The sequence below is a fragment of the Carassius gibelio genome, chromosome A17, assembly GCF_023724105.1.
Source record: "Carassius gibelio isolate Cgi1373 ecotype wild population from Czech Republic chromosome A17, carGib1.2-hapl.c, whole genome shotgun sequence".
NCBI classification, from domain to species: domain Eukaryota; kingdom Metazoa; phylum Chordata; class Actinopteri; order Cypriniformes; family Cyprinidae; genus Carassius; species Carassius gibelio.
In genome coordinates, this window is record NC_068387.1 from 18,476,099 (window position 1) to 18,502,432 (window position 26,334).

At 36.3% G+C, this 26,334-nt stretch overlaps 1 protein-coding gene across 2 annotated transcripts; it reads left to right on the top strand.

Annotated features, from left to right (window-relative positions):
* Window positions 1–4,229: 4,229 nt before the first annotated feature.
* Window positions 4,230–24,189, top strand: LOC128031662 (lysophosphatidylserine lipase ABHD12). Of its 2 annotated transcripts, XM_052619992.1 has the most exons (14): window positions 4,230–4,354; window positions 5,391–5,550; window positions 16,059–16,180; window positions 17,673–17,778; window positions 18,482–18,601; window positions 18,981–19,011; window positions 20,013–20,058; window positions 20,158–20,287; window positions 20,471–20,508; window positions 21,332–21,411; window positions 21,494–21,576; window positions 21,980–22,058; window positions 22,605–22,732; window positions 23,584–24,189. In XM_052619992.1, exons 2-14 carry the CDS (start codon window positions 5,399–5,401, stop codon window positions 23,615–23,617), a joined length of 1,149 nt encoding a protein of 382 aa, XP_052475952.1. In that variant the 5' UTR covers window positions 4,230–4,354; window positions 5,391–5,398; the 3' UTR covers window positions 23,618–24,189. The 2 variants fall into 2 exon arrangements, with proteins under 2 accessions (XP_052475952.1, XP_052475951.1); XM_052619991.1 differs by lacking the exon at window positions 4,230–4,354 and having other exon boundaries at window positions 5,105–5,550.
* The last annotated feature ends 2,145 nt before the right edge of the window (window positions 24,190–26,334 follow it).

The following is a 26,334-nucleotide window of genomic DNA, read 5'->3' on the forward strand; positions in this document are numbered from 1 at the left end:
ACATCCTGTAAGTTTCAAAACTCACAACTGTCTTGTTAATTTAAAAACAGCTTTTATTGAAACCAAGCTCAGAAATGCTGTTTTTCAAAGATCTGCTGTCACACTTTTTAAACTATTATTATGGTTAAGCAAAGTATTAAGCGCCAGTAAAAGCAATATAGCAGACTGCTGTGGCCTACTACAACCCCAACAAAAACCAAAAACTACTTTAGTTAGTATACTGATGTGAAAGCATTCCTTCTATTCAGAACGAATAAAGTGTGTATTAATGCATTGGACTAAACTCTGGCCTACCTTTAGGTATTTCCTAAAAGTAATTTCTGCATAGAAACAATTACTGGCATTAGAGAAATAAAATCTGATAATTTGAGAAGCCAAAGCACATTTTAGTGCTGAAAAAAAAAGATAACTTTAAAGAGTCAACACTGCCGCCTAGTGTCTTTTATATGATTACAAATACAATAATAATACAATAAAATGAGCTTACAATATATTTAAGATATATTTAAAGTATCACAAAAAATATTTAATTATTAAACGCATAGAGCAATTTTTTTATATTTTAAAATGCTATGTGTATAGAGTTGACTGACATTTCAGGAGTAAACTGAACAAAAGAACTGGCTGTGTGAAGTAGTTTAATATCATTCACTTACAGGATGTTTTTATTAACCCCTTTTTCCAGTGCTGAGGGTACTTTACTCTCCACTAAAACATCATCCTCACTAGTCCCCGCCCATACGCCCGGCAGGTAAGTATTAATAAAAGGATTTTATTATGAACCCAGCAATTATATTTAGACTCAAGCACCCTCATCCAGGATCCCACCCCGTCTAAATATGAGTCTAAACGCAAAGCTCTTCTGATTCTATTTGTACAAGCGACAGGGGTGTGTGTGTTATTTTAACAGAGGAGAGAGTGGAGGACCACTCAACTTCAAACAGGACAGGGTCTCTGTGTGTGTGTGTGTGTGTGTGTGTGTGTGTGTGTGTGTGTGTGTGTGTGTGTGTGTGTGTGTGTGTGTGTGTGTGTGTGTGTGTGTGTGTGTGTGTGTGTGTGTGTGTGTGTGTGTGTGTGTGTTTGAGAGAGAGAGAGATTTAGGAAGCTTATCAATGAGGTGGGATCATCAGTCAGAACTTGGCTGGTTGCTAGGGTGATAATTAGAGAGCATCTTCAGAGGTGCCGCCCACACACAACTCTGTCACCAACAGAATCATGAAATCATGAGAAGTGGCCGCTTGACACATTTTCAGCATTGTGAAGCACATGTTCCTCGCCCCTCTATCAGGTAATCCTGTAATTATTTCATTGTCTGGTTATTTGTTTGTTTAACAGAAACACCCACAACTAAGTCAAACAAGGGCCCTGACAACTGAGATGAGGGCCGAAATGATTGAACTGGGTATTTTTGAAGTCAAACTATGCGTCAGTAAAATGTATATACTGTACTGTTCTGTATGTGTCCAGTGATGAGAACAGAGCTGGATTACATGTTTATTATATCATATCAATGATCAAAAATGACAGTAAAGACTTTCACATTATTATAAAACATTTTGAGACACCAATGTGTCCCTGAGCAAGACACTTAACCCCTAGTTGCTCCAGAGGCGTGCGTGCGACCTCTGACATATATATAGCAATTGTAAGTCGCTTTGGATAAAAGCGTCAGCTAAATGAATAAATGTAAATGTAAATGTTTCAAATCAATGCTGTCCGCAAAAAAAGAGCTTATTAGACAGAACAACACTGGTAATTCAAATTATTTAAAGTATATTAAAATAGAAAACAATTATTTTGAATTGTAATAATATTTCACAATATGGTGTATGTTTGGTCAACACAGTAATAAATGCAGCCTCGGTAAGCATAAGAGACTTTCAAGAAAAAATATCTGACTAATCCAAACTATCCATGAACAGTAGTGTATGTATTTTACATCACGCTTACATCTCATCTGAAATTAATAATTTTCTGTGCATTATATAATTAATTATAAAACCAAGTGCAAACAAACGATTTCCTCTGTAACTTCTGGACAGTATAACTTCATAGCCATTAACGTTGTTTTGGTGAATTTATCACTAATGTTTTAGTCATTTTAGTGGATATATCACTCTATCCCATTATCACAAAAAAAGTGTCCATTTTTTTTTTGTCCATTTGTTTTTGTATTTTTTATGTCATATTGCAGCTTGCTTTGTTATATAATGCAATATAATATTACATTTTAAGTGTATTAAGGTTTCAAAATTGTCTCGTTTTGACAGTCTAAAAATGTAAAACCTTTTGCTGAAATTTTCTGCTTGAAATGTAGTTAAAGCTTCCATTTTAGCCTTAGCAGAGACCATTAAGTTTGATTGAGAATACTGAAACTGTGGCAGAGCAAGGGCAAATCGGCCTGAAGCTTGTTTTCAAACTTTCCATTCTGCTATTCATCATGGGAGCAGGCTGTCATCCGGATATTCCTTCTGATAAGTCAACTCTAATTACTGGAATCAGAGATCTATGTTATTATTAGCTTTGTCCCAATGAAGAAATAAGAAAAGAGGAAAAGAAAGAGTGACAGCGAGAGAGATGTGTGCATGTTTGAGGGCATTCAACCCCTCCTCTTCAATTGCCATGGTTTAATTCAGATTCTAACACCATAATGCAGTTTTACTCAGAGCTGAAGCCTGGAGATTGTTCTGATGGGCATTGTAAGTTTTGATGGCTTAAATGAGTAAAAAGTCAGTGTGAATGCAAATGTACTTTGTTAGTGTCACCATGAAAATGGCAGCATGCCTTTTTAATGCCTTATTTTTACAGCTCTGATTATAGGTTGGGTATTCAAACAAGTGAATGAGAAAACAATGAGCCGGCAATCAGGACTTCATAAAGCAGCATGGGACAGATTAATGAGAGTGCGTCACACACAAACGCACTCAAGCAGCCTTTAGAAATGACTCTCATGCGTGTGACATATTAAAAGAGGGCTTGCACTTTGAGCGGAGATGTGAAAAGGATCAGAGGACCGTTAACATGTAATTTAGAGCCCAATCTGACTGCTGTTTGCACAAAAGCAACAAAAATTTATGTCAGCATCAATGTGAGAAGAAGTTTTGCGAGTCACGTCGACCCTACAGAGGAGGAGAGGCTTCGACGGACGTGAAGGGCTCATACACCCACATGTCACACACAGAAGCATTCAGATGAACAACAGTAACTGCTTTTAATTTGAGTGTTAAAAACAGTCTCAATGAGAAGAATGGCTTCAGGAGAGAAAAGCACTAGAGCTAATGGATGGGAGACATATGTTGCTTGTCAGACTGAGTGTTAGATAAAAAAAATCAAAATCAAACTATAAATCATAAAATCAAACTCTTTTTTCAAACTTTTTTTTTTACTTGGTTTTGTTTTTTCTGTTCTTTTTTTTGATGGGCTTACATAGAAACCAATTGTAGCCCTTAGTAGAAGCAGCTAGTGTGAAGATGATCACCATATGATATTGTACATGTGGTATATGTGGTACAAGACACCCCCCCCCCCCCACCCAAAAAAAAAAAAAAAAAATTGCACCGTGACCCTAATGTACAAAAGCATCAAATATATATATATTTTTTTTGCCAGCACAAAAAAGTGTAACTTTGCAACAGTGACAGTTTTGTACCTTTTTTTGTTTATCTTGTTTGTGTTATGACAGACTTCCTTGACATTTTAAGTGTTAGATATTAAACCAAATCAAGCCAGACAGTTGAGCTACTGGTAAATATGTGAAAAGGCACAGAAGAGGTATGTCTTGAAAGTATTGTGTCGTTAAACGCCACACTTTTCGTGTGTAATTTTGTGAAAGTGGTCGGGTGAAAGGATTGCCCTCCTTCATTGTGAATCTGCAGACAGAAGTGATGGTATACTGCCACCTTTTGTCCAAAACAACTCAAAACATTAAATGTGAGCCTAGCCTATGGCAGTGCTGGTGTCCCAAAAATGTAATCTACCTGTAGTAGTTTAATCTGTTACAACATGGGTAGAACATTTTACATGTTATTAGTTTTAATCCAATAACTTTATTTTTTTGTGTGTCCTAATAAATACATTCATTTTTTAAATGCACACCTTAATAATACAATATTTATAATAATGTGTTTTCTTTGACATATACTTAACCAAAATAATATAATAATCTTCATATACACCGTCATTCATTTGAAAAAAATAAATAAATGCCACTATTTTAAAGGCACTGGAAACTCCTTCCGCTTCCTTTATTGTTGGGTTATGGTCACGTGAGAGGAAATTCACTGGAAGAACTCTGGGAAGTCCACGTGTCCTGTCAAAACAACACCTCTACAATGAAATCCATCAGAATGAACAGGTTTGGCTTTATGATTCATATAATTACTGAGTTCATGACAACAGCTTCATATGCATGGACTCGGATAACGTTACTTATGTTTTTATTAGTTCGATAGTGCTGTCATGTTGACGCAAACGAGACTGTTTTGTACTTAATTCTTCTCTAATATGTGCATTTATATTTTAAACTTTTAAAACACAGTTTATTGAATCCCGTGGTAGTTAACCATGCACAGTGTGTGTTTGATTATTTAGATATGGACGAGGGTGCGACGGTTTTGCTGCTCGATAGTTAAACATGTTATTAGATTCCTAGCGCATCTCATACATTAAACAAAAACAGGCGAAACCTAAGACTTATTTGTTAAAACGTGACAAGACCACTTAGTCTTATTGTCTATGGCACTGAGGCTGACATGTTTTAAGTCACCGAGCGGGCTGAGCAGCAGGTTTGGTCCGTACGGAAGTCTCTGTAGGACAAATTTGATGTTGCCAGATCTTTTTAAATAATTCACTCTATTTGCTTTGTAGTGCAAAATAACATGGAAAAAGCGTGCAGCGCTCTCTGGCGCTAATGCTGCATACTTACACAGATGTAAGGAAAAAGTATACAAGATTAACGTTACATGTTACAAATGATCCGGTAAACATACACTACACTGAACGAGAGAGGGCGCTACGGCTCTTGTGATTGGCCATTGGAGGAACAGAGCGGTGTGTGATTGGCTGGTGCAGCGTCGGCGTGAACTAAGCGCTGTGTGTGATTGGTTAAGTACAGGGAAGGAAGGGGGAAAGGCTGAGCTGCTCAGCTGGTCTCTGCAGAGATATCTGACTCCTGCAAAACAATTTAACGGTAGAGAGAGAAAAGTGCTCAATGTCACAAGCGCCGGGAGGAGAAACACCGGATCACACACACCGTCGCGAGAGCAAACGGATTCAGCTCTGCTGCAAGATTTTGTTATAAGCATTGCCGCCTGATTCAGTGAAGATACGCGCGGGACTGCGGTATAATATCTCCAGTCTCATCTGAGTGTGTTTATCTTTGCTGTTTCAAGTTTCAGTGATGCGAAAGCGAAAAGGCAGCGCAGACCATGACAGCTCGTTCACGGGTACAGTACTGGAAGACAGCTCCGATCTAAAGCAGTGCCACGAAAAGACAGACGCTGCTCCTGAGCCAGGAGGACCGGGGACCGAGATGGGGAGACGCTACAGGAGGTGAGACTGACAGCTGCTGCTGCACATGTGCCACTGGTGCTCTCTGCCTCTGTATCTGTTTTTACCAGTGAAAAGCTTACTTAAAACTTTTTTCAACCTGTACAGACCCCAGTATTAAAAAAAAAATTCTATGTGATAACTTTTTACAGCAGTTCTACATTAGTTCAAAATCATTTAATAGGTAAAAATGGCAGGAAACTGTTTACCTGCAAATTACACGATGCATATCTTCTCCACTGGCTCCTGGTTAAAAACCATGGTTCTGTGTTGATGTTATAGGTTTTCATCATTATCTTATGTATTTTCAGCATCAAAGTCCAGTTTGATGCTTTTTAATATGATATTACATGCACTATTGTCAGTCCATTAAAATCTTAGTTGGCTTTAAACTATTCTGAGGCATGAAGTCACATAGATGATTCTCTATGAATCAGAGTCCCACGTGACTCTCTTGAGACGCTAAGCAGTATTTAGGTTGTCCTGTCACAAAACTAGATCAGCAACTTCTGGGTGGGGTGTGAAGTGATTGTTTCAGTATGGCAGTCTTATGGCAGATGCTTGTAAGTCTGGGATATTTGTGCAAAGTTTAAAAACTATGTGTAGACACAAGGTTTTTGCGGCTTTTAGTCAACATCTTGTAGCTTTAAGGTCTGTATGCTGAATGCTAGTGTACTCCTAAAAGTTAAGAAATTACAGATTATTTATTTATATTTAAAATGTTTATCTATCTATTTTATTTATTTATTTATTTATATTTAATTATTACAGGCTAGGTTTATATATATATATATATATATATATATATATATATATATATATATATATATATATATATATATATATATATATATATCATTATTTTAATATGTGACAAGACTATTAAGGTTTTAACTTAGTTTCAGTAAAAAAAAAAAAGTGATGTTGCTTTTTTTTACATATTTTTGTGCTGTAAACCTAATTCTATTTCTGATGGCAAACCTTGAAATATGGTTTTACATTACCATTGTATGTAAATTGGAGGTACAATTGTGGCACAAGTATTGTTGACTTTGGGAAGTTATTTTTGTCACAAATCACAATCTTCACCATTTTTTAAATTGCATTGACCTTGTACATGGTAGCTCTTTTGCTTCAAATAGAGTATTCTGTTGAGTGGAAGAATCTGGAAAGTCAGATTTAAAGCCCATCATAGGTCCCTTACTCACAGGGGAGAGTTATTTTACTAATGCTTTGTTAAATGCTTCAGTGGATGCAAGGTGATATCTTTTTAGATTTCTTCAAAGCAGAGCTGAGTCATACAGTTTATGTTTTTCTGCTAAATTTAAAATAATGTAAGATTGCATCACTGTAGGAGGATGCATGGTGGGAATAGTCGTGTTCAGCTGTTGTCTAGGCATATCTCTGTACATGACTCACATTATCAGGCATAATATTAGGCCTTATGTGCAAAGGTTCTAGAAATTTCTCCTGTTTGTTTGGTCTTGTGATGGCTGAGTTTAAACAGTAAAAAAAATTAAGGTGTAGTGACGTCATTCTTCTCAGCCAGGACTTGCTCTGCTGATCAAAGTGTGAGGAAGATGAATGTTTTGTTCCAGCGATATGGTAGTAAAAAATTGTACACTCGGCAAAGAAACAATAAGTACTGCCAGAACATGTTGCAAGTTGGGTTCCTGGAGGATGTCCCACAGATCACAGCTTCTCAGCTGGTGTTTTGCAACCCCAAAATGCTTTTAAGATAACAGGATTGTATTAGGTTTCATGGTTGCCACGTCACATGAAAATACTATCTGGCTTTGAGTGAATTGCCTGTGACCTTTGATCCTGGAGGTCAGTTAGAGACCTGTGTCTCATGTTTGCTATTGTTTCCTTGTTTCACTACTATTCAAAAGAATTTGTGGCATTAAGAATTTTTTTTTTTTTTAAAGCAAGGACGCATTAAATTGATAAAAAGTGATAGTAAAGGCATAGAAGATTTCTATTTTAAATACATGCAGTTCTTTTAAACTTTCCATTCATTAAATAATCCTGAAAACAAAATGTATCACAGTCTTCCACAAAAACAAAAAAAACTGCAAAACATAACTTAACCAAAGGATCATGTGATACTGTAGACTGGATTGAATAACAAATAAATATCATTTTAAAATGTATGCAAATAGAAAACAATTATTTTCAATAGTAATATTTGACTATATGTTTGATCAGATGAATGCATCCTTAGTCAGAATATGAGATTTATTTTTAATAAATGAGCTTGTAATGTTATATGATCTGATTAATTTGATTTATAGTGTGATTTAGCAGTATGTGGAAAAACTTACAGCTCTTAACTTTAATAATTTTACGAACAATGATGTTATGTCAGGCAGTTGCAACTGAGCTGATGTTATGAAAGATTCCAGTATTACAAACCTGGAAAATGTCCTGTTTTAAAAGATGTTGTCTGCCAAATTAGCATGAAACTCTAGCAGGAAATGGTACTGTAAAGTTCTACCATCACATCTGATTTGAACTGTAATGCTATCTGATGGCACAGTAATCGGACTCTCCTCCGGTGCTGTATGGGTCTGGGGTATTGTGTGCTGGAGCCGGTCATGTGTCCGACACAAGAGCTGCCGCTGGTTAGTCTGGTTGCAATGACCTTTACGTGGCAGGCCGGGTGCAAGGTGAAAAAGGTAGCTTTAGTTCACAAGATCTATGAAATTAAATTAGCTGAAATCCCCTGTAAAAATTGCACATGGATTTCAAAGTTAAAGACCCCATTAAACTGTTTAAGAGCACAGTGCTCTGTCCTGTGTTGACTTATTTGTTAATAGAAAGAGGAAATTTGGGTGTCAGTATTTCTTCCAGGAAGATGGAAGTGATGGTACAATTTTTACTTTACTATTTAATGAAATTTCACCATGTCTTTTTTTCTAAATGTTTCTTATCTTATTGAGCATGATTCATTTAAGCATATGTATAATGTTTACTTTATTTTTGACCTCATAAGTTATCTAAAAAGATATTAACTCGGTCTTCTTGCAAAACGACAGACTTCTATCTTTCTCTCTCTCGCCACCTTACATTTTTTATTTCCAGTCATCAGTTTTAACTGATTGTGACAATATGGAAGAAAAGATCGGTTGCTATTTCTGTTCCATCATGATTTTAAGAGCTGAAACACTGAAAAAACGTCAGTTTGATTTGATGGGATCTTTTAAAATAAATGGCTTGGTTGCATTCCCTTGTTCGTAAAGACATTCATCTAAAGAAGGTGTGGACTAGCCTTCAACCTAAATAATGAACCCCTGCTTCTCTTTAAACCATCTATTATTCACACTGCACATTTCAACCTGAAATTCTGGTCTGTTCTTGCATCGTGCAAAAAATGAAGAACTGCATCGTGCAAAAAAAAAAAAAATGCTTTTCGAAATCCCAATATTAGGTGAACCCTGAAACCAACCTTTAAAAGCTTCTTTAAGGCTGACTAGACATTGAGGCAGCAATCCCATTTCTTGATACTGAATAAATGTAGTTTTCCAACTCCTCATTCTGGGTTGGTCAAATAGTGGTCCTTCCCGAGGCCGTTTAAAGGAGCCTAATCTTGGGTCAAACAGAGCCATAACTAATTCTGGCATCTCTGTCAAAACGTCTCTTCCGAGCTCCGCTGAAGGATCAGAGACACTCAGTGGAGCGAGTGAAAGAAGAGAAGAGTGAAAGTGAAGACGGAAGGAGTGAGGGAGGAAGTAGAGAGCTTGAGATGTAGCACGCTTCGATCTCTTTTTCAGCCTTAGGAGTGCAGCGTCTACAGTTTCACATGTCCTTTGTATATGTGTTTTACTTGATCTCATCCCATTTGCGTTACTGTTACGTAGTTCATTGCAAGGGGAAGACCGTGTGGCATGCAATTCTACATCAGCTGTTGTTTAAAGGAAATCAAAACTTGACACATTTACTTCCTTCAAAAAGTCCTTGTTCTTGTTTGTGGAGATTATTTGAAACTTGATTTATGTTGTTTTCAGTTTCAGGTGCCGTTATAGAAATGCTCATGCCTCGATTCATTTATTCAGAGAATCAAAGTATTCAGTAAGTGTAGAATTATTATCGTAAAGCTAGTTTCTTCTGAAAACACGTCACATTACTGAAGATAAATGCATTATGAATGCCATTTAATTTTGTCTAATGAGGGAAGCTTGCAGATAACTTCCTGTATCATGTTACCAGAAGACAGTTTTTTTTTTTTTGCTGTGCTAAAAGCAGGAAGCATTAAAGTCCTCTTCCTACCCCAAGCTGTGTTACCAGACCTCGGTTTCTCAATGTCACCTCAGTATCTCTCAGAGAGTCCGGTCCGTCAGACCTGTCATAAACTATCAAATGTAGCTGTAGCTGCAGGTTTTTTAAAGTGCTCCACTTTTCTCTACTTCCACTGTTTTCTTTTTTTATTAACATATTCATGTTGAACAGATTTAAAGTCTGTCCAAATCTCATGTCTAGTCCTTTTTTTATATATCTGTTCTGAAAATCGGACATTTTCTGAAATAAAGATTTTTTTAATATGTTGGGGTGCGTTGGGGCATGTCTGGTTCACAATACATCATTAAGGGAAATTATCTTTATGGACAAACATGTTGTCCTCTCCTTGTGGTGGCTTTGAATTCCAATGAAAACCAGATATATGTTTAGACAAAGGTCAGATGTCCAGATATTGGATGTGTATATGATTCACTGTAAAACCACAACTGGAAGTGGCTCAGAACAGATATAAAAGAATCTGATCTTTATGTTGACGTGAGACAATACTAGTTCGATATAATGTTTTGTTTGTATTTGAACTACTTATCTGTTAGCATTATCCAGTATAATGTAAAAAAGTATATATTTTCTTAACCCCCTCCACTTTGACTGCTAATCGATCATGGTCACTGATAGAGCTAGTATTGGGCAGTCAGTGCTCTATAACCATACCAGGATATTTAGGACATTGATCTAGACAGCTGCAGCTGAGATGTCTAAGAGCATACCAACGTCTGCCACTTAGGGAGCTGTTGTCTGGTACCTGCAGACATGAGATGAGCCTTTGGTGTCTGACAGAGAAGAAAGAGACAAAAGTTTTCCTGAGACATTTTCAAACTGACTTCTTAAGAATCGAGAGGAAGTGATCTAACTGGCTTTCAAGATCACAGTTTGAGGTTGGAGGAGGGGTTAAGCTGGTTTGATTTGGGCTTAGAAGTTACGTTTGAATCTGAAGCCCTTGAGATCCATCAAAAACAAAGTCGGCCTGCATAACTTTCTTTCTTCTGTGGAATACAAAAGAAGATGCATTGATAAATGTCTCAGTATTTTCTCAGTAGTGCTGTATTGTAGAATGGGTATGATGAAATGTTGTTCAGGTTGTTTCTTGCATACTTCAATGTTCTTGTGAAGTTTTTAATCCTAAAGTAGGTTTATCATTTCGGTACAGTAGGATGTAAGTGCCTGTCTGCTCTGGTAATACACAATTATACATCTGTTCAAAAATGGTGACCTGAAAATGACTCGATCATTTATTCATGTAGAATCAGACGTACATTTAGGCTCTCACTTTTCCTACATGGTTAATGCCTGCTATATACAATTACACTAAAATGGCTAAATAGTCAAACAACTGCTTAGTTTTATTTTTTGAGCATTGCTGATATCACAGTAGATTTCAGATTGACCAAGAAATGTGGTAAGTTAGGGACTTTCTACTATGAATTTTCAATTAATAACTAAATAGTTATTAATAGGTCATTGGATAACCATCTGCGACTTCAGAATAAACTAACTAGTGGTTTTTCAAGTTTAAAATCCCATCTCTATTTTAAGATGCATGCTCTTGACTTGGTGATTTCAGTGTGAAGTGTTGTGGTGTTTGAGTGTTGGGGTGTGTAGGAGTAGTGTGTTGGAGGTTATCATTTTGAGAGAGTTGCATCCTGTCAAACGGAGAGACTGATACACACACACACACACACACACACACACACACAAACTGAAGAAAATTACTAAAGTGGTGCACTAGAACAGAACCAAAACTGTCTTAATTACAGATCACTAAGCAGTAAAAATATGAATCAATGCAGGGATTCATGATTCATGTTATGCTCTATATAGATATATTATATACAAAAATATAGAAAATACTGAGATACCATATATTGTGATTCAGCCAAAAACTACAGAGATGAATGTTTTATGTACATGTTGTGACACTTAATTTAATATATGAATAAGCTTTCTGTTATCCTATCTGTTAAATATATTTCTGTTTCTATTTTTGGCCAAGATTTTCAGCCTATTTTGTCTTATTTCTTCCTGTCTTTTTGCTCAGTGCACTACTCAGAAACACTCTGTCCCAGTGCAGTCTGGACTCCTGATGTCCATACAGCCGTAATAATGCCCATATGGCACTGGATCAGCATGACTTAACACATTAGTGTTACCCTGAAGGTGTTTAAGCTCTGGTTTGGATGTTCTGTGCAGACATACACCTGCAAAACTGGTGCGTACAAGCACAGAACTGTATCTTTTAACCTAACCAGCCACATAGACAAATAAATGGCTAGTTTTAACAGATACTATTGCGTAGATAATCAATAACATCCATAAAGTTTGTACACATGGGCACACACACACACAAACAGCTCCTTGTTAGTATTTTGTGCAAGCACTGTTCAGTAATGAGTCTCTGAACAGTGCTGTTGTTGCACAATAGTCTTGCTCTTCATCACAGTCAACTTGCACTCTCACACACAAGCAAAAACTTACATGCACCACATGGACACACACACTCGGATCAAACCTTCTGTGACTCACTGCCAAGTGACCACACAGTCTTATCTCTGCAGGGAACACAAGATCAGCTGCCTGCTGCATTAATCACCTGGAATAAGTATAATATGGTTAGAGCTGTGGCTTATTGGTTATTTGCATGCTGACACATTGACCAATTTCTTCTTCTATCATTTCCTGTAATCCTTTCCATAAATGCAGAACAAAAATATTCTTTTATTCAGTTTGTTCAAATTTGTTTACATTTGTAAATTAAAATTCTAAACTGTCTTTCTTCATACTAGCTAGTCGAGTGCAGAGGAAAGGTCGTAGTGATGTTATAGATGCCATTATGGAATTGATCCAGGGTCAGCTGGATCAAACCGGATGCTCCGTTGCTTCCTGGATAATTGCTTTTTCTCTTTTTTTTCACCCTGTCTGGGACATTCTCTCACTTCTTCATGTCCTGCCTTTGCTGACTCTCTCTCAGTTTTGCATTATTAATAGTTTTAGGAATATCATTGAGGTGTCATATGACTGCATCTTTATGTATGCATTTACTGTGAAGAAGGTAAAATGTATACAGTATAAACAGAGCTGTAAAAAATCTTTTCTTTTTTTTCTAGTTTTTCAAGTCTATTATGCTCAACAAGGATGCATTTATTATATAAAAGGTATAGTTTGTAAGATATTCGCAGTAAAATATCCAAAAACTACTAGGCTAGTGTTATATATTTTGTCCAGCTGATTACTAACAATGTCTCTAACGTTTTCAACTACTTGTAAATCATGAGAAAATTCCCATTCTAAACAGTGACACGGGGCAGTGCAGTCGCCTGTCAATGACGTTATTTACCCTTTGTTACCACCTTTACTGACGTAGAAACCACATGACAACAGTTTCGTGGTCAAATGCAGAAGCAGCTTCACAGCAAATGCGGGGCATCGCGTCTCTAGGCCCGCACGAGGACGCGTCTGATCCATAGTCACCTTTGCATTGACTTTGTATGTAATGTACTCATGCAAACAGTTGAAATCCCATCATTCCACGCTTCTTCTTAGCGTCATCAAACCATGCGAATGTTATTGTTTTGGTAGTGTGCCCTCTCGTGGCAGGTCCTATTACCCGTACCTTTAAAATATAGTAAAAACTGAAATATAAAATATTATTACAATCAACTGTTGTCTGTTTTAGTGTATTTTAGAATGCCATTAGTCTTCAGTGTCACATGGTCCTTCAGAAATCATTTAAATGTGCTAATTGTGTGCTGCTTTATATTCTTGTGGAAACCATAATAAAGTTTTACATATGTATAATGTGTATGAGAGAGCTTGCATGTGCATACGTGCGTGTCTGCGTGTTAGTATTTGAGTGTTTAAATAATCCCCTGGTCATGAGTTGGGTAGGAAAATTCCTTTCAGAGTTTAAGGAAATGAAACGAGCTAGATTAAAGCAGCTTTTCACCACAAACCTCCTAGAATCGTAAAGTCACACTTTAAAGGGGTCATATGATGTTGCTAAAAAAAAAGTACATTATTTTGTATATTTGGTGTAATGTGTTTATGTGGTTTATGGTTAAAAAAAAAAAACAAAAAAAAAAAACATTATTTTCCAGATACTGAACATTGTTGTTTCTACTCTATGCCCCGCCTTTCTGAAATGCATAGTTTTTTTTACAAAGCTCATCAGTCTGAAAAGCGAGGTGTGCTCTGATTGGCCAGCTATTCAGTGCGTTTTGATTGGCCGAATGCCTCAAGCGTGTAACGGAAATGTTACGCCCCTTACCATACTGTGATGCGTGGCCCAGTCAGAACACCGGAGCAACAAGACAAAAACAATAAAACCCATTACAAACGCATTTGTAGCATCCAGTGGGGACTTGGGAGCAGTTGGGGTTTCAGTGCCTTGCTCAAGGGCTCCTAAGTCGTGGTATTGCCAGTCCGAGATTCAAACCCACAATCCTCGGGTTAGGAGTCAAACTCTCTAACCACTAGGCCACGACTTCCCCTTAACCATGTCTGCATTTGTGATCAGAGAAACGACAAACAAAAGGCGCTACTCTCAAAACTCACATTTGAATCATCAGTGACAAATCCTTTAAATATGTAAACGTACTTACAGACTCAGAACAGCTGACATTGTAGTCTTCTCTCCCAGGATCAGGAAATAGTCCTCCATAATATGTGCTGCACACATCTGAATATTTGAGTTGAACTTTTCCAGAACACAGTTGTATGTTGTACATACAACTTAACCACTGATTTCTAGTTGTGTCCTCTTTTGGAAGGCAAAACAAAGTCGTTTCATTTTCAGATTTAGATCTGACATGGCGCCAGGGGCAACAGCGAGGAATTCAAGTTAGTTGTTCATAAATGCGGAGTTATGCAAATCTTCCCACACAGTGACATAGACATGTGGGGGCATGTTTAAAACAAGGCATTTCAGGTGGGTATGGACGAGTCTTAACTTTTATAAAAAATATCTCTTTGGGTTTGAGACTATTCTTTGCAACTTAAGGGATCTTATCTATTCACAAACAGCTTATAACACTCCAAAGAGAAAGGAAAACTTGAAATTGCATCATATGACCCCATTTATTTTGCATATAAGGCACACAAACACATAAAGTAGAGATCAGGGCTGTAAGTCAGACAGGGTGAGTTTGTTCCTCTTGCTTTCTCCTGTAATTTGAATCATGACACTTTATACACCCCGGCACAATTTAGAGGTCACCGCTGGCCACTAAGATGCTTACTGTCTGACCTCTGAGTGTGAGAGAGACCAAGAGAAAGACAGGCCATGTTATGAGGATTTTTAACCCTTCAGTTCAAAAGAGAAGAGTATGTCCGAAAACATTCCTAAATTTTCCAAAAATGTAAGATTCCCTTAATATATGCTACAACTGTTTTTCAGCCAATTAAATTCGAGAGAATGTTGTTCTTAACCAATCATCGCAGGTCTTGTTGAATAGGACACAGTACTATATTTATTACTTTATCTACTATATGTGTGTTAAACAGTGTTTGGAATAACGGCGTTTAAAAGAACGGCGTTAGGTAACGACGTTATTTTTTCAGTAACGCGGTAATTTAACTAATTACTTTTCCAGTCGTTACAACGCCGCTAACGTTACTGAACGTTAAATGCGGTGCGTTACTATGCATTAATAAACTATCCGAACGGACCCCTGACTCACACAGCGAGTGAGCAGGTGGGTTAATGACGAGATAAGCGGTTGTGATTGGCTAAGGCAGAGTCATGTGTTTCATCGTAGCCAATCAGAGCCAGTGTTTTTACACACATGCCGGCACACGTGGCTGTGCCAGCGGCGCCAAACACAGACACACACACACACACACACACACACGCAACAGCTACACAGATTCGCAGCAGAGATGGCGAGTGAGGAGCAATCCGATGAAAAGTTGGCATTTTCAAGGTGAAGATATTAGCATTACTTCAAATTCATTGTGGTCAAAGGCAAGAACGTGCATGTAATGTGTGACACCCATCTACAAAGCTAGTGGCCAAAAACACTTTTTACAGTAACGCAAATAGTTACTTTCCCTGGTAACGAGTTACTTTTATTATAGAGTAATTCAGTTACTAACTCAGTTACTTTTTGGAACAAGTAGTGAGTAACTATAACTAATTACTTTTTTAAAGTAACGTTCCCAACACTGGTGTTACAGGAAAGCGTGTTTAATGTAATCAGTTCTTCTCTCTGTGTCTGCAGGGGTGGTTTGATGTGGAGGCTGAAGAAGCTTCTGATCTGTGTGCTGGGAATCTACATCGCCATCCCTGTTATCATCAAAGTCTGTCCATCAATACAAGCTAAATTAGTATTTTTAAACTTTGGTGAGTATTTTCAGTCTTTCTTTAACTTCAGGGAATGGTTTGGCCAAACAGTGTGTAAACATTGATAGTTAGGCTAGAGTTTTTAAAGATTATTTGAGTTTTTTTAGACATACTTTTGCTATCTTTGGCAAGTTTCTTGGTCAGTCCTAATTTGTCAACTTTGGTATTCATGTCAGTTTTTTATGTGAGTATTTAGCCCTGTCTTTGTTACATTTGGTAAGTATTAAGCCTATCGTTGTAAACTTTTTATTTATTTACATTTTTAGAGTGTCTTGATGATCTAGCCTGACTTGTTTAACCCTTTATATTTAGACCAGTCATTTTCCATTAGCATTTTGTTTATTCAAGCTAAACTGCCATGTAAGTTTTCATTATATTTTGGATTGGATGCTACTGTACATTAGTTTCTGTAGATTTTTAAAAAAATGAATATGGTAATATGGGTCAGTCTCTATAATCTTATGCTGCTGCAAAGGAAAGGACAAGCTTAGAGCAATTAGCCTCAAGGGGAATGTAGTATCCAAGGAGATTGTTACACTGCATTTTCCCTTGTGAAATATTCAGGATGCTCAGAACAACTCTTGAGAAACATTCAGTCACGCACGCTTTTGTAGTCATTTTTGATCAATATAAAGTCCCACAATCTCTACTTTGTTTTTAATTACTGATGCCTCAACACCTGTTTTGCCACTTGATGTCTTTTGTTTAAATTGATGTCCATCACAGAACAGAGTCTGCTGGATCTCATGCCATTCATTAAGACATTTCGAAACGTTGGAGTTTGAATCCATAGTCAGCCTTTCACTGAAACGACAAAACAAAGATATCATTCATCCATCAATCCAGATAAATGTCTACTCTGTTTGCCGCTCAGCCTCTCACCCACATCTCTCCGTCTTCTCAAATAATTCCTATGTCACATCATAGTTTCATTTCTCTGATATTAGTCACGTTCTGTTGTGTTGTGTTTTGGGCTGATGTTAGCAGAAGCAGTGTCAGCAGTGATTGCATTGCTCCTGTCAGCTGATGTGTTTCTTCACACTCAGTTCTGCTACTGTTTTTCAGTTTGAGCTAATAATGCACAGAATGTGTGTAAAAGTGTGACTGTAAGCATCCCTGTGTCTGCTTTCCTCAGAGAAAAATATGTGACTAAGGTCAGTGAACTTAAAGTCATCAGTCTCCTGAGAAAGCTTGTGGCATGCAGTTTCTTGCAGCAAGTCATGATTCAAATTTACATGACTGTTTTCCATTTTCAGACCAAACATGGCAGTATGAGGAATTGCAAAAACTTCTGTATTAAATTACTTACAACCATATTTGTAAATGTTCAATAACTATTTCTTATTCTGTCAAACTGTATCTGTATTTAAGAGACGGAAAAACCTCCCCATTTTAAAATATCCTTAAAAATTATATATATCAATATCCTGTTTGACTCAGAAATGCATCGGATTCAGTTTCATGTTGACTGTTTTCTGTCTCTCTCTTTCAGTGCGAGTGCCATATTTTATAGATCTGAAGAGACCACAGGATCAGGGCTTGAATCACACTCACAACTTCTACCTGCAGCCCGAGGAGGGAATCAACATTGGAGTGTGGTGAGAGCACAGACACAGACACAGCCTGGCCTACCTCCACCATCCATCTCTCTGCCTTATCTGACTCTCTCATCTCAAGTTCTCAACCCTACAGATTTCTGTCCCTCTCTATCTGCCTTATGGCCATGGCTGTATTTCTGAAGGGCGTGGAAAAAGTCCTGCGCTTGTTGAAATGCAGCCTGTGGCCCAAAATGTGTAAATCCCTGTGGCCACTGGCCATTGAGTGTGACTGTGTGTGTTTGACTTTTACTAAGTAACCGTGAACTTATAAACATATAAACTTCCTGCCGCTGATGCTTTATGCAGTTTTCTATGCATAAATAAGCTGTGCACTGGTCAGATTCAGTATTGAATAGAATCTTTGATGATAAAGTCTTTTTTCTTTTAAAATAAAAAAATAAAAAAATACTTTTTTTATTCCGGAAGGATGCATTAAACTTAAAAGTGACTGTAAAGCCATTTCTAATGTTACAAAAAAAATCTATTTCAAACAAATGCTGTTCTTTTTGAAATTTAAGAATTCACAATATTACTGTTTTTACTGTATTTCGATGAATATGAGACCTCAAATTTTTTAACACTAGCACATGTCATGTACTTAATGTACTCTTTTTCACCATTTCATGCGTAGGAAGCAGAAATCTAACAGCTGCATATCTCTTTTGTATATCATGTCATCTCTCTATCCATCTGTCTCTCTCAGGCACACAGTACCTTCAGTGATGTGGAGGGAGGCTCAGGAAAAAGATGCTGAATGGTATGACGAAAGCTTCCAGTCCAGTCATCCTGTCATCCTCTACCTCCATGGCAACACTGGAACAAGGTACACAAACACTAAGGGAACACTTAGCACTAACACTACACTTACACTGCTTTATAGTCTGGGAGATCAGATCTGTGGATTTGACCAACAGTTGTGTAATGTATGATGTGCACCAACTATGATTCTGTCTAATCATTGGAGAACAAACCTGTTTAATATTTTGAACCAAATTTTAGAAAGCATATCGCCTTCATTTATTATGCATTTACTAGCAACAAGGCGTGTATTTCTGTGTGAGTCTGTCGTGTTCGGAATGATTTGAACATTAGTGTGTGATCCTCAGTCGGTTAGGCAATGGAGTCCAATTTTTCTTCTGTAATTTGATAAATTTGCAGTTCTCTGGTCATTTTACTTAAGTGTGTTTTTGTGTTTGTTTCAGAGGAGGGGATCACAGAGTTCAGCTGTACAAGGTATAAGAAATAAGAGCAACTGCTTTGAATTTATACAATCATTCAAAAGTTTGGGGTCAGTAAGATTTTATAATTCTTTTTAAAATTTCAACCAAAGAGCGCACATCCAACAGGCTGAAAGCTTTAACTCAAGTTGCTCAACCACAAAAAATATGTTCTCACCACAGGTGATGTCTCGAGCCTAAAAGCTCTTCATCAGACAATGAACAAATACACAGCTCAGCCCTCATATACAGCACAAACCTAAACCACATGATCACCCACATATAAAAACACATAATGGCAATAAACAGATTGCATACAAGTGAAAACAACGATTGACTGAAAACACTAACCATATACATATCAAGAAATACCTGTCTGCAAAAAAAAAAAATATATATATATAAATAAATGTATGTAAATATAAATGAACAATATCTTACACGAAAATCAACCAAAAAATACCTAATTGCAAAAAACTAAACTAACACACACCAAAACAAAATATAATATCACATATAGTGTAATAAATATTACATATAGTGTCATAATTAGAGGAAAGGACTTCTTGGGTCATGATGTCTAATTGCGCTTTGAAGTTCAGCAATTTGAGTTTTAAGCAGTCTGCTTGTTTTACCCATGTAGCCCAGTCCACAGGGACAAAGCAACATATAAATGACATTAGTTGTTTTACAAGAAATCGTTCCTCAGATCTTAAAACCTTTTCCTGTAAATGGATGATTACAGGTTTGTTTCATGTGTACAAATGCATTGTTGACAGCCTCCACACTTATAATCGCCAAAAGGTATATTACTCAAAAGATGTGTTGGCTAATAGTTAATCAAAGGATCCTGAAAAATGTATCACATTTCCCCAAAAATACTAAGCAGCACAACTGTGTTCAATATTTATAATAATAAGAAATGTTTCTTAAGATTTGAAACCACTGCTTGTCTTATTGTCCATCTGTCTGTTTGAGTTAATGTTAGACACTTTTTTTATATGCTTGTCTCTGCAGGTTCTTTGTTCATTAGGCTACCATATAGTCACATTCGATTATAGAGGTACGTTAAGTGTCAGTTTTAATGCATTATCCTATCATGCAATTCCCAATTCAATTCGCTGTCCTTGAGTGAAGCACCACATGGTTTTTTTTCGTGCAGGTTGGGGTGACTCTGATGGAAGCCCTTCAGAGAAAGTCATGACATCAGACGCTCTCTTCCTCTACCAGTGGATAAAGCAGCGGATTGGTCAGAAGCCCCTGTACATATGGGGTCACTCACTCGGCACAGGGTGAGATGAATTTTTCCAGAGTCATCTCAAAGAACACTGTTGATGGTGTTTCCTTCTCTAGATGTAGATACTGTAGTTCTTGGAATTACATTTGAGCTTTTCTTTGATGTAAAGGAATTGATTGTGTAACTCCCTGTGGCATTTTTTAACTGCTGCTGATGCTGTACGTTCCTGTTTTTCCAGAGTGGCCACTAACCTAGTGAGACGGCTCTGTGACAGGGGTATGTGGACATACATTCATGCATTTGTGTTTTCTTAGAATGCTGCAACTGAAACAAATAGTAGCCTGCAGTGTGAAACTACAAACAGAGCATAAACTTCCAACAATGGCTTTATTCTTCCAATGGCAACCAGCCATTTACAAATCACTGTGAATACATGAATGAACGCTATGTCACCTAAGAAAAGCATAACCTTGCGGACTTGTCCCCAAGGAAAAGCGACTAAATAATGATCAGCTTTACACAGCCCTGGAAAATCATAAATATCCGAAAGTTTGACTTCAAGGCCTGGAAAAATTATGAAGAAAAAAAAAACTTTATATGTGTGTACAGTACTGTTCAAATGTTTTTTTTTTTTAAAGAAATTAACACCTTTATTCATTAAAGATGCATTAAAATTAACAAAGCGACTGTAAAGACAGTTTTACAAAAGCACCAAATCCGCATGCCAAATTATAAGTCTTAAATTTTTAATAATCACAAAATAGCTGTATTTAAGTTATAAGAAATTCAAATTTGAGTGTAAACAACTAACGTTTTAATTTGGGTTTAAAATTAGTTGAAAGAAGTTCGCTCATATTATGAACCATGAAGGTGAATTAAATCTCCGTAAAGAAAGCGTTTATGAATCTAAGTAAGCGATGACTGTGTTGATGTTTCAGAAATAGGCAACCTTTCATAGGCACTGGCTTTACTGGATTAAGACTGAACTGATTTAATCACAAAGCACTTCCAATAAGTCTTTAAGATGCACAAGCCTGTAGTTGAGGCACTATTTTAAACATGAAGGAATGATGCAAGCTTTCTTCCACTGTGCTTGCAGGAACGCCCCCAGACTCCCTAATTTTAGAGTCACCCTTTACCAATATCAGAGAGGAAGCCAAGAGCCATCCCTTCTCCATGGTGAGAAACCAACTTCCTGCTCAATCTCAAGGTGTCACATACTGCCATTGTGCAACAAATAATATTTATGTTATTTGAACAGGTTTACAGATATCTACCAGGCTTTGACTGGTTCTTCCTGGATTCTATAGCTGCAAATGACATTCGCTTTGCCAGTGACGAGAAGTAGGTTCTTTTATTTCGTCCATTTCTCTGTAAGTTTACTTGTTTATCTACAAAGTCTGTTCTGTGTTTATATAGCACAGTGTCCGCAGCTGTGTTGAGATAATCATCCCGGTCTCTATTCTGTAGCACTTTCACATGCTAGAGTCTTTGTCTTTCTCTGAGAACTTGCTTTAGAAACATACTAGATGTACATGTGTATAAATAAACCGCTTTAGTGTTCAGTGGCATGTGGGCATTGATTCTTGAGTCATAGATGAAGTGATCATGTAATTCATTACACAATCCTCCAGTGCAAGGTCCCAGACTACAAAAAACAGACCTGTGTCCTGAATCCCTATAAGGAAGTACTTATTTAGAGTTTTTGAGTATCTCAAAATACTGAATTATCTGTTTGTCTTGTTAGTGTCAACCACATATCCTGTCCGGTTCTGATCCTGCATGCAGAAGATGACACTGTTGTACCCTTCCAGCTGGGAAAGAAGGTATAACATCAGTGTCAGACAATAAGACGGTTCATTTAAAACTGTAAAACTGATACTTCAGACTCGAAATTCTGATTGGAGGAGCCATGTTCCAGGCTATTGTAAAAGCACATCATTTGATCACTTTTTACCTTTATCTGCCATTGTTGTCAGGCTAAGCAACAGATTATAACACTGAGAATAAATGAATTATTAAACAACCTGTTACATGTCAAAGAAAATCATATATTGAAAAAGGTTACATTAAAACTGGTTTTGTTTTACAAACATTATTATGCTATATATAAAACAGAACTAGAGTGCTATAGCTATTTGAAGTTAATTATAATAAATATATATTACAACAACAACAGTAAATCCATATTGCATTAATAATAATCAATCATAATAGTTCCTAGTGTGTGTGTGTGTATATATGTATATGTAAATGTATATGTGTATGTGTGTATATATATATATATATATATATATATATATATATATATATATATATATATATATATATATATATATATAATATATTAAAGATCTAAAAAATTTTCACAGCTGTATGATTTGGCAGCTCAGAGCAAGAGTCTGAGAGGTCACAAGGTTCAGTTCATCCCGTTCCCCAGCTCTCTGGGCTACAGACACAAGTTCATCTACAAGAGCCCCCAGCTACCAAATATACTCAGGTGTGTACACTTTACAAACTGCTGCTATTTGTAGTTTTTCCCCACTGCTTAGTGCTGACCAAACAGTTTGGCTACATTCATCTTTTTATTCTATTGGATGAGAATACAAGCTATTTTTAGGATTGTGCCAGGTGGTGTAGTTTCTACATTCTGCTCCAGGTCCCAGAGAAACAGCTGTGGCGATAATAATTAAGACTGAAGTCACTGTCTGTATGTTCCAGTTTGTGCTGATACTGAACATCAACCCTGTCTGAATACAGAGATATGGTTTTATTTGAGATGGGGCGGTTGCTAATGATCATTCAGGAAGGCAACCCTGCACATTTCTTTAGGAGGAACACCAGAGGTCAAACAATTTGTCAACAAAACTGATGTGATCTAAATTATTTCTGTGAAGTAACCTGAGATTTTAAGTATCGGTAATAAGGTTTAGTTTTATACATAATATTATTAATTCAGCTTAACTATTGACTTATATTTGTCAAATAAGATTTAAGTTTAACAATGAGTCCACATGTGAATTATATGAATTTGCATTGGATAACAAAATATATTGTTGTATAAGACTTTTTCACACAACTGCCTTGCTTAGACATTTTTTTTTTTCAATTACTTTTAAGCAACTGGTTGCAAGGTCATTTTTACTGGATATATTTAATATAGCTATTGTTTTAGAATTGGAAAAAAATGCCAACTTTTTTGCGAAAAGTGTGCTTATTTTGTTTTGTATACACATTTAATGGAATTTATATTGATTTAAATACAGATTTTTATTGTTTATTTGAGCATTATATTTTCTATAAAAGTGGTTGAGTTAAAATAATTTTTTTCTCTCTCTCTCTCTCTCTTAGTGATTTTCTCAATGCGCCTCATCCTCACGTGTAATCAGGATCATTTCAGCCGACTCCTCTCTCTCACACACTCTCAGTTAAACACACATACACAATGTACTAATGTGTTCATGCACATACACAATCATGGACTGAAGTTCTTCTGCATTCCTTTGTTAACTTAAAACCTACGGAGGGAGAGAGTCATTTGGAGTGTGTCAGGGCTGGGTGATTTCTTACACCGTTTCCTGGTGCTATGGTAACAGATCTAAAGGGGCAGCTGGAGCACAAAGTATGCAAAATAATATGCTGATATGCACTGAAATAATGTTCAAGTCAACAACCCTCTTCTAAGGAGAGACGCACTGATGAAGTTTTAGCGATGGTGCTCTGAAGACCACACAAGAATTACAGTCAAAGGGAAGAAGCAGGACAACATACTATAATGATGTCATTGTCAGTGCTTGCTGACTGCAATTCACTCCTTTTTTTTTTTTTATGAACGTACAACAACAAACTTGTCGACAATATCATGGACCTTATTTAAAGTCTGAAATGCACTCAATGTAAACAGTGAGTTGTTTTAGGTTGAACTTGAATTGTGTACAATAAAATGTATTCTTTTTTTTCTGTCGTTATTTTTCTTCCAATTGAAATAGTAATTTAAATTGCAGAATTTTATGCTGCCTTGGCATTAAAACTGATATTTTTATGGGATGTATTGTGCTTATGCTGTCGTGTTTAGTTGATATTATTGCAACTCCGCTGCAATCAGAAACTGAATGCGCTTTAGAAATGACTTTTTTTTTAATGACTCTCTAAATCCACTGATGTTTCATTTTTTTAATGCATTTTGTAGATCAATACAAGTTTGCATGCCTGTTACTGGAAAAAGATTGTTGCACAGTCAAAAGATAACAAAACTGTATGAGAAAACCTTTCCTTTTCTTGGTTATGTGGGTTTTATATTTTCTTTGTCTTTTTGCACTCTTTGCACATTCCAAAAAAAAAAAAAAAAAAATTGATAAAATAAATCAAATTATTATTACCATAATATGCTGGATACCAAAATTGGAAACCTAAGTGACAAATATTAAAAAAAGATTTTTCAAGTTTTTTGTCTCATGCTCACCAAGGCTGCTTTATAATTGATCAGAAGTTTAGTAAAATCAGGAATATAAATATATATATATATACATATATAATTTTTTTTTTTTTTTTAAAAAGGAAAAAAATAATAATTTACATTTAGAAGTAACGTTAACAAGTCCATTCTAATTTATCCTTTCAGTGTATCTTGCAATGTTTCATAATTGTGTATTTTAATTAGGTGGAATATGTGCAATGGATTTCAACATGCACAAAGTAAATGAGGCAATACTCAAGTCAAGGACTTTGATACCAAGATCCATGACTCTACGAAACATTGAGCAATAATGACACATCTTTGGCTTGCTCTTACATCTTGTCATGTAAATATACTAACTATATATTCTTCACTGTGCACTGACCATTTGATAATTCTTATCTGCATATTTCAAGTTATTTTCACTGTAACGCAGACCCTTTAAGACTCCAAATCTGATGTATTGTTGCTCGGTGTGTCAGGTTGTATTTGTTTTATCTCAAATTTTTCTGCTTAATTATTTTTGTTAAGGGGAAATAATGTTAACAAGGTCGTGTGCATGCAAGCTTCAATCGTAGATATAGTCTCTCTGCTGATTATTCTCAGAAAGAAATTGTATCACAATCATTTTTAATAAGTTTTCCTCTGCCAGTGTGTGACTGATGCACTGAAAGAAAAACATCAAAAATCTCTTCATAGTGAAGTAGATTTTTGTGCAGAACTATGTAGAAATAACATAAAAAAATTCATTTTAACAAGATCACCAGGTGCAATAATTTCATATAAAGCTGAAGGATAACCATATACAAGACCCCAACCCATATATACCTATACTGTATGTATATGAAGCGGCTCACTTCTGTATTCCATTGTACTAGGATGCAAAAATGGACCACAGAATATTTGGAAGTTACTGTTCTGAACACAGATTTGATTCTGCCATCTTTGTTGATGTTGACCAAATTTTGCATATTTTAATTCAATATATACATATATAGTAATTAAATGAAATACTGCCCAGTTATTACAACAACTGTTACTTTTTGCGAACTGTACCAAATGGTTTACAATGTTTGTTTTCTTCTAAGCTGCTAAACCTTACTGGACACATGCACAGATGGAAGTACAGTATGTTTGCTTGTAAACAATAAAAAGACTGGAAAAGAAATGGATCACTTTCTGATATCAATTATTTACAAGGCTTTTATACAACATCAAAAAAGTTTACAGCAGAAAAAAAATATATAGTAAAAAATGACACGTTTACACATTATTACTTTTCTTGTAAATATAATACCCTCACAAACCCCAATGACCGGTTGAATAATTTTACTAGACTGGGACAGAAGAATCCTGTTGAACTAGTTAAAGCAGTGCGAGGAAGCACGTATGAGAAGCTTGGGGTATTTTAACTGAATTAACGTGCTGATAAGCCGTTTTGTTTACTGTACCAGGTTTAGGCAATACCTCATTCATGTGTACACTTTTACCACACCCAGCACCTGTTCAGGTCATTCGTTACTATTCTGACAGATATGAATATTGTGTTACATGACAACAGCATTCAATCTTTAAAACAATCAACCTATTCTATCGCTCCAACATCCGATTAGAATTGCCTTTATTCATTTTAAGTCAACAGCATA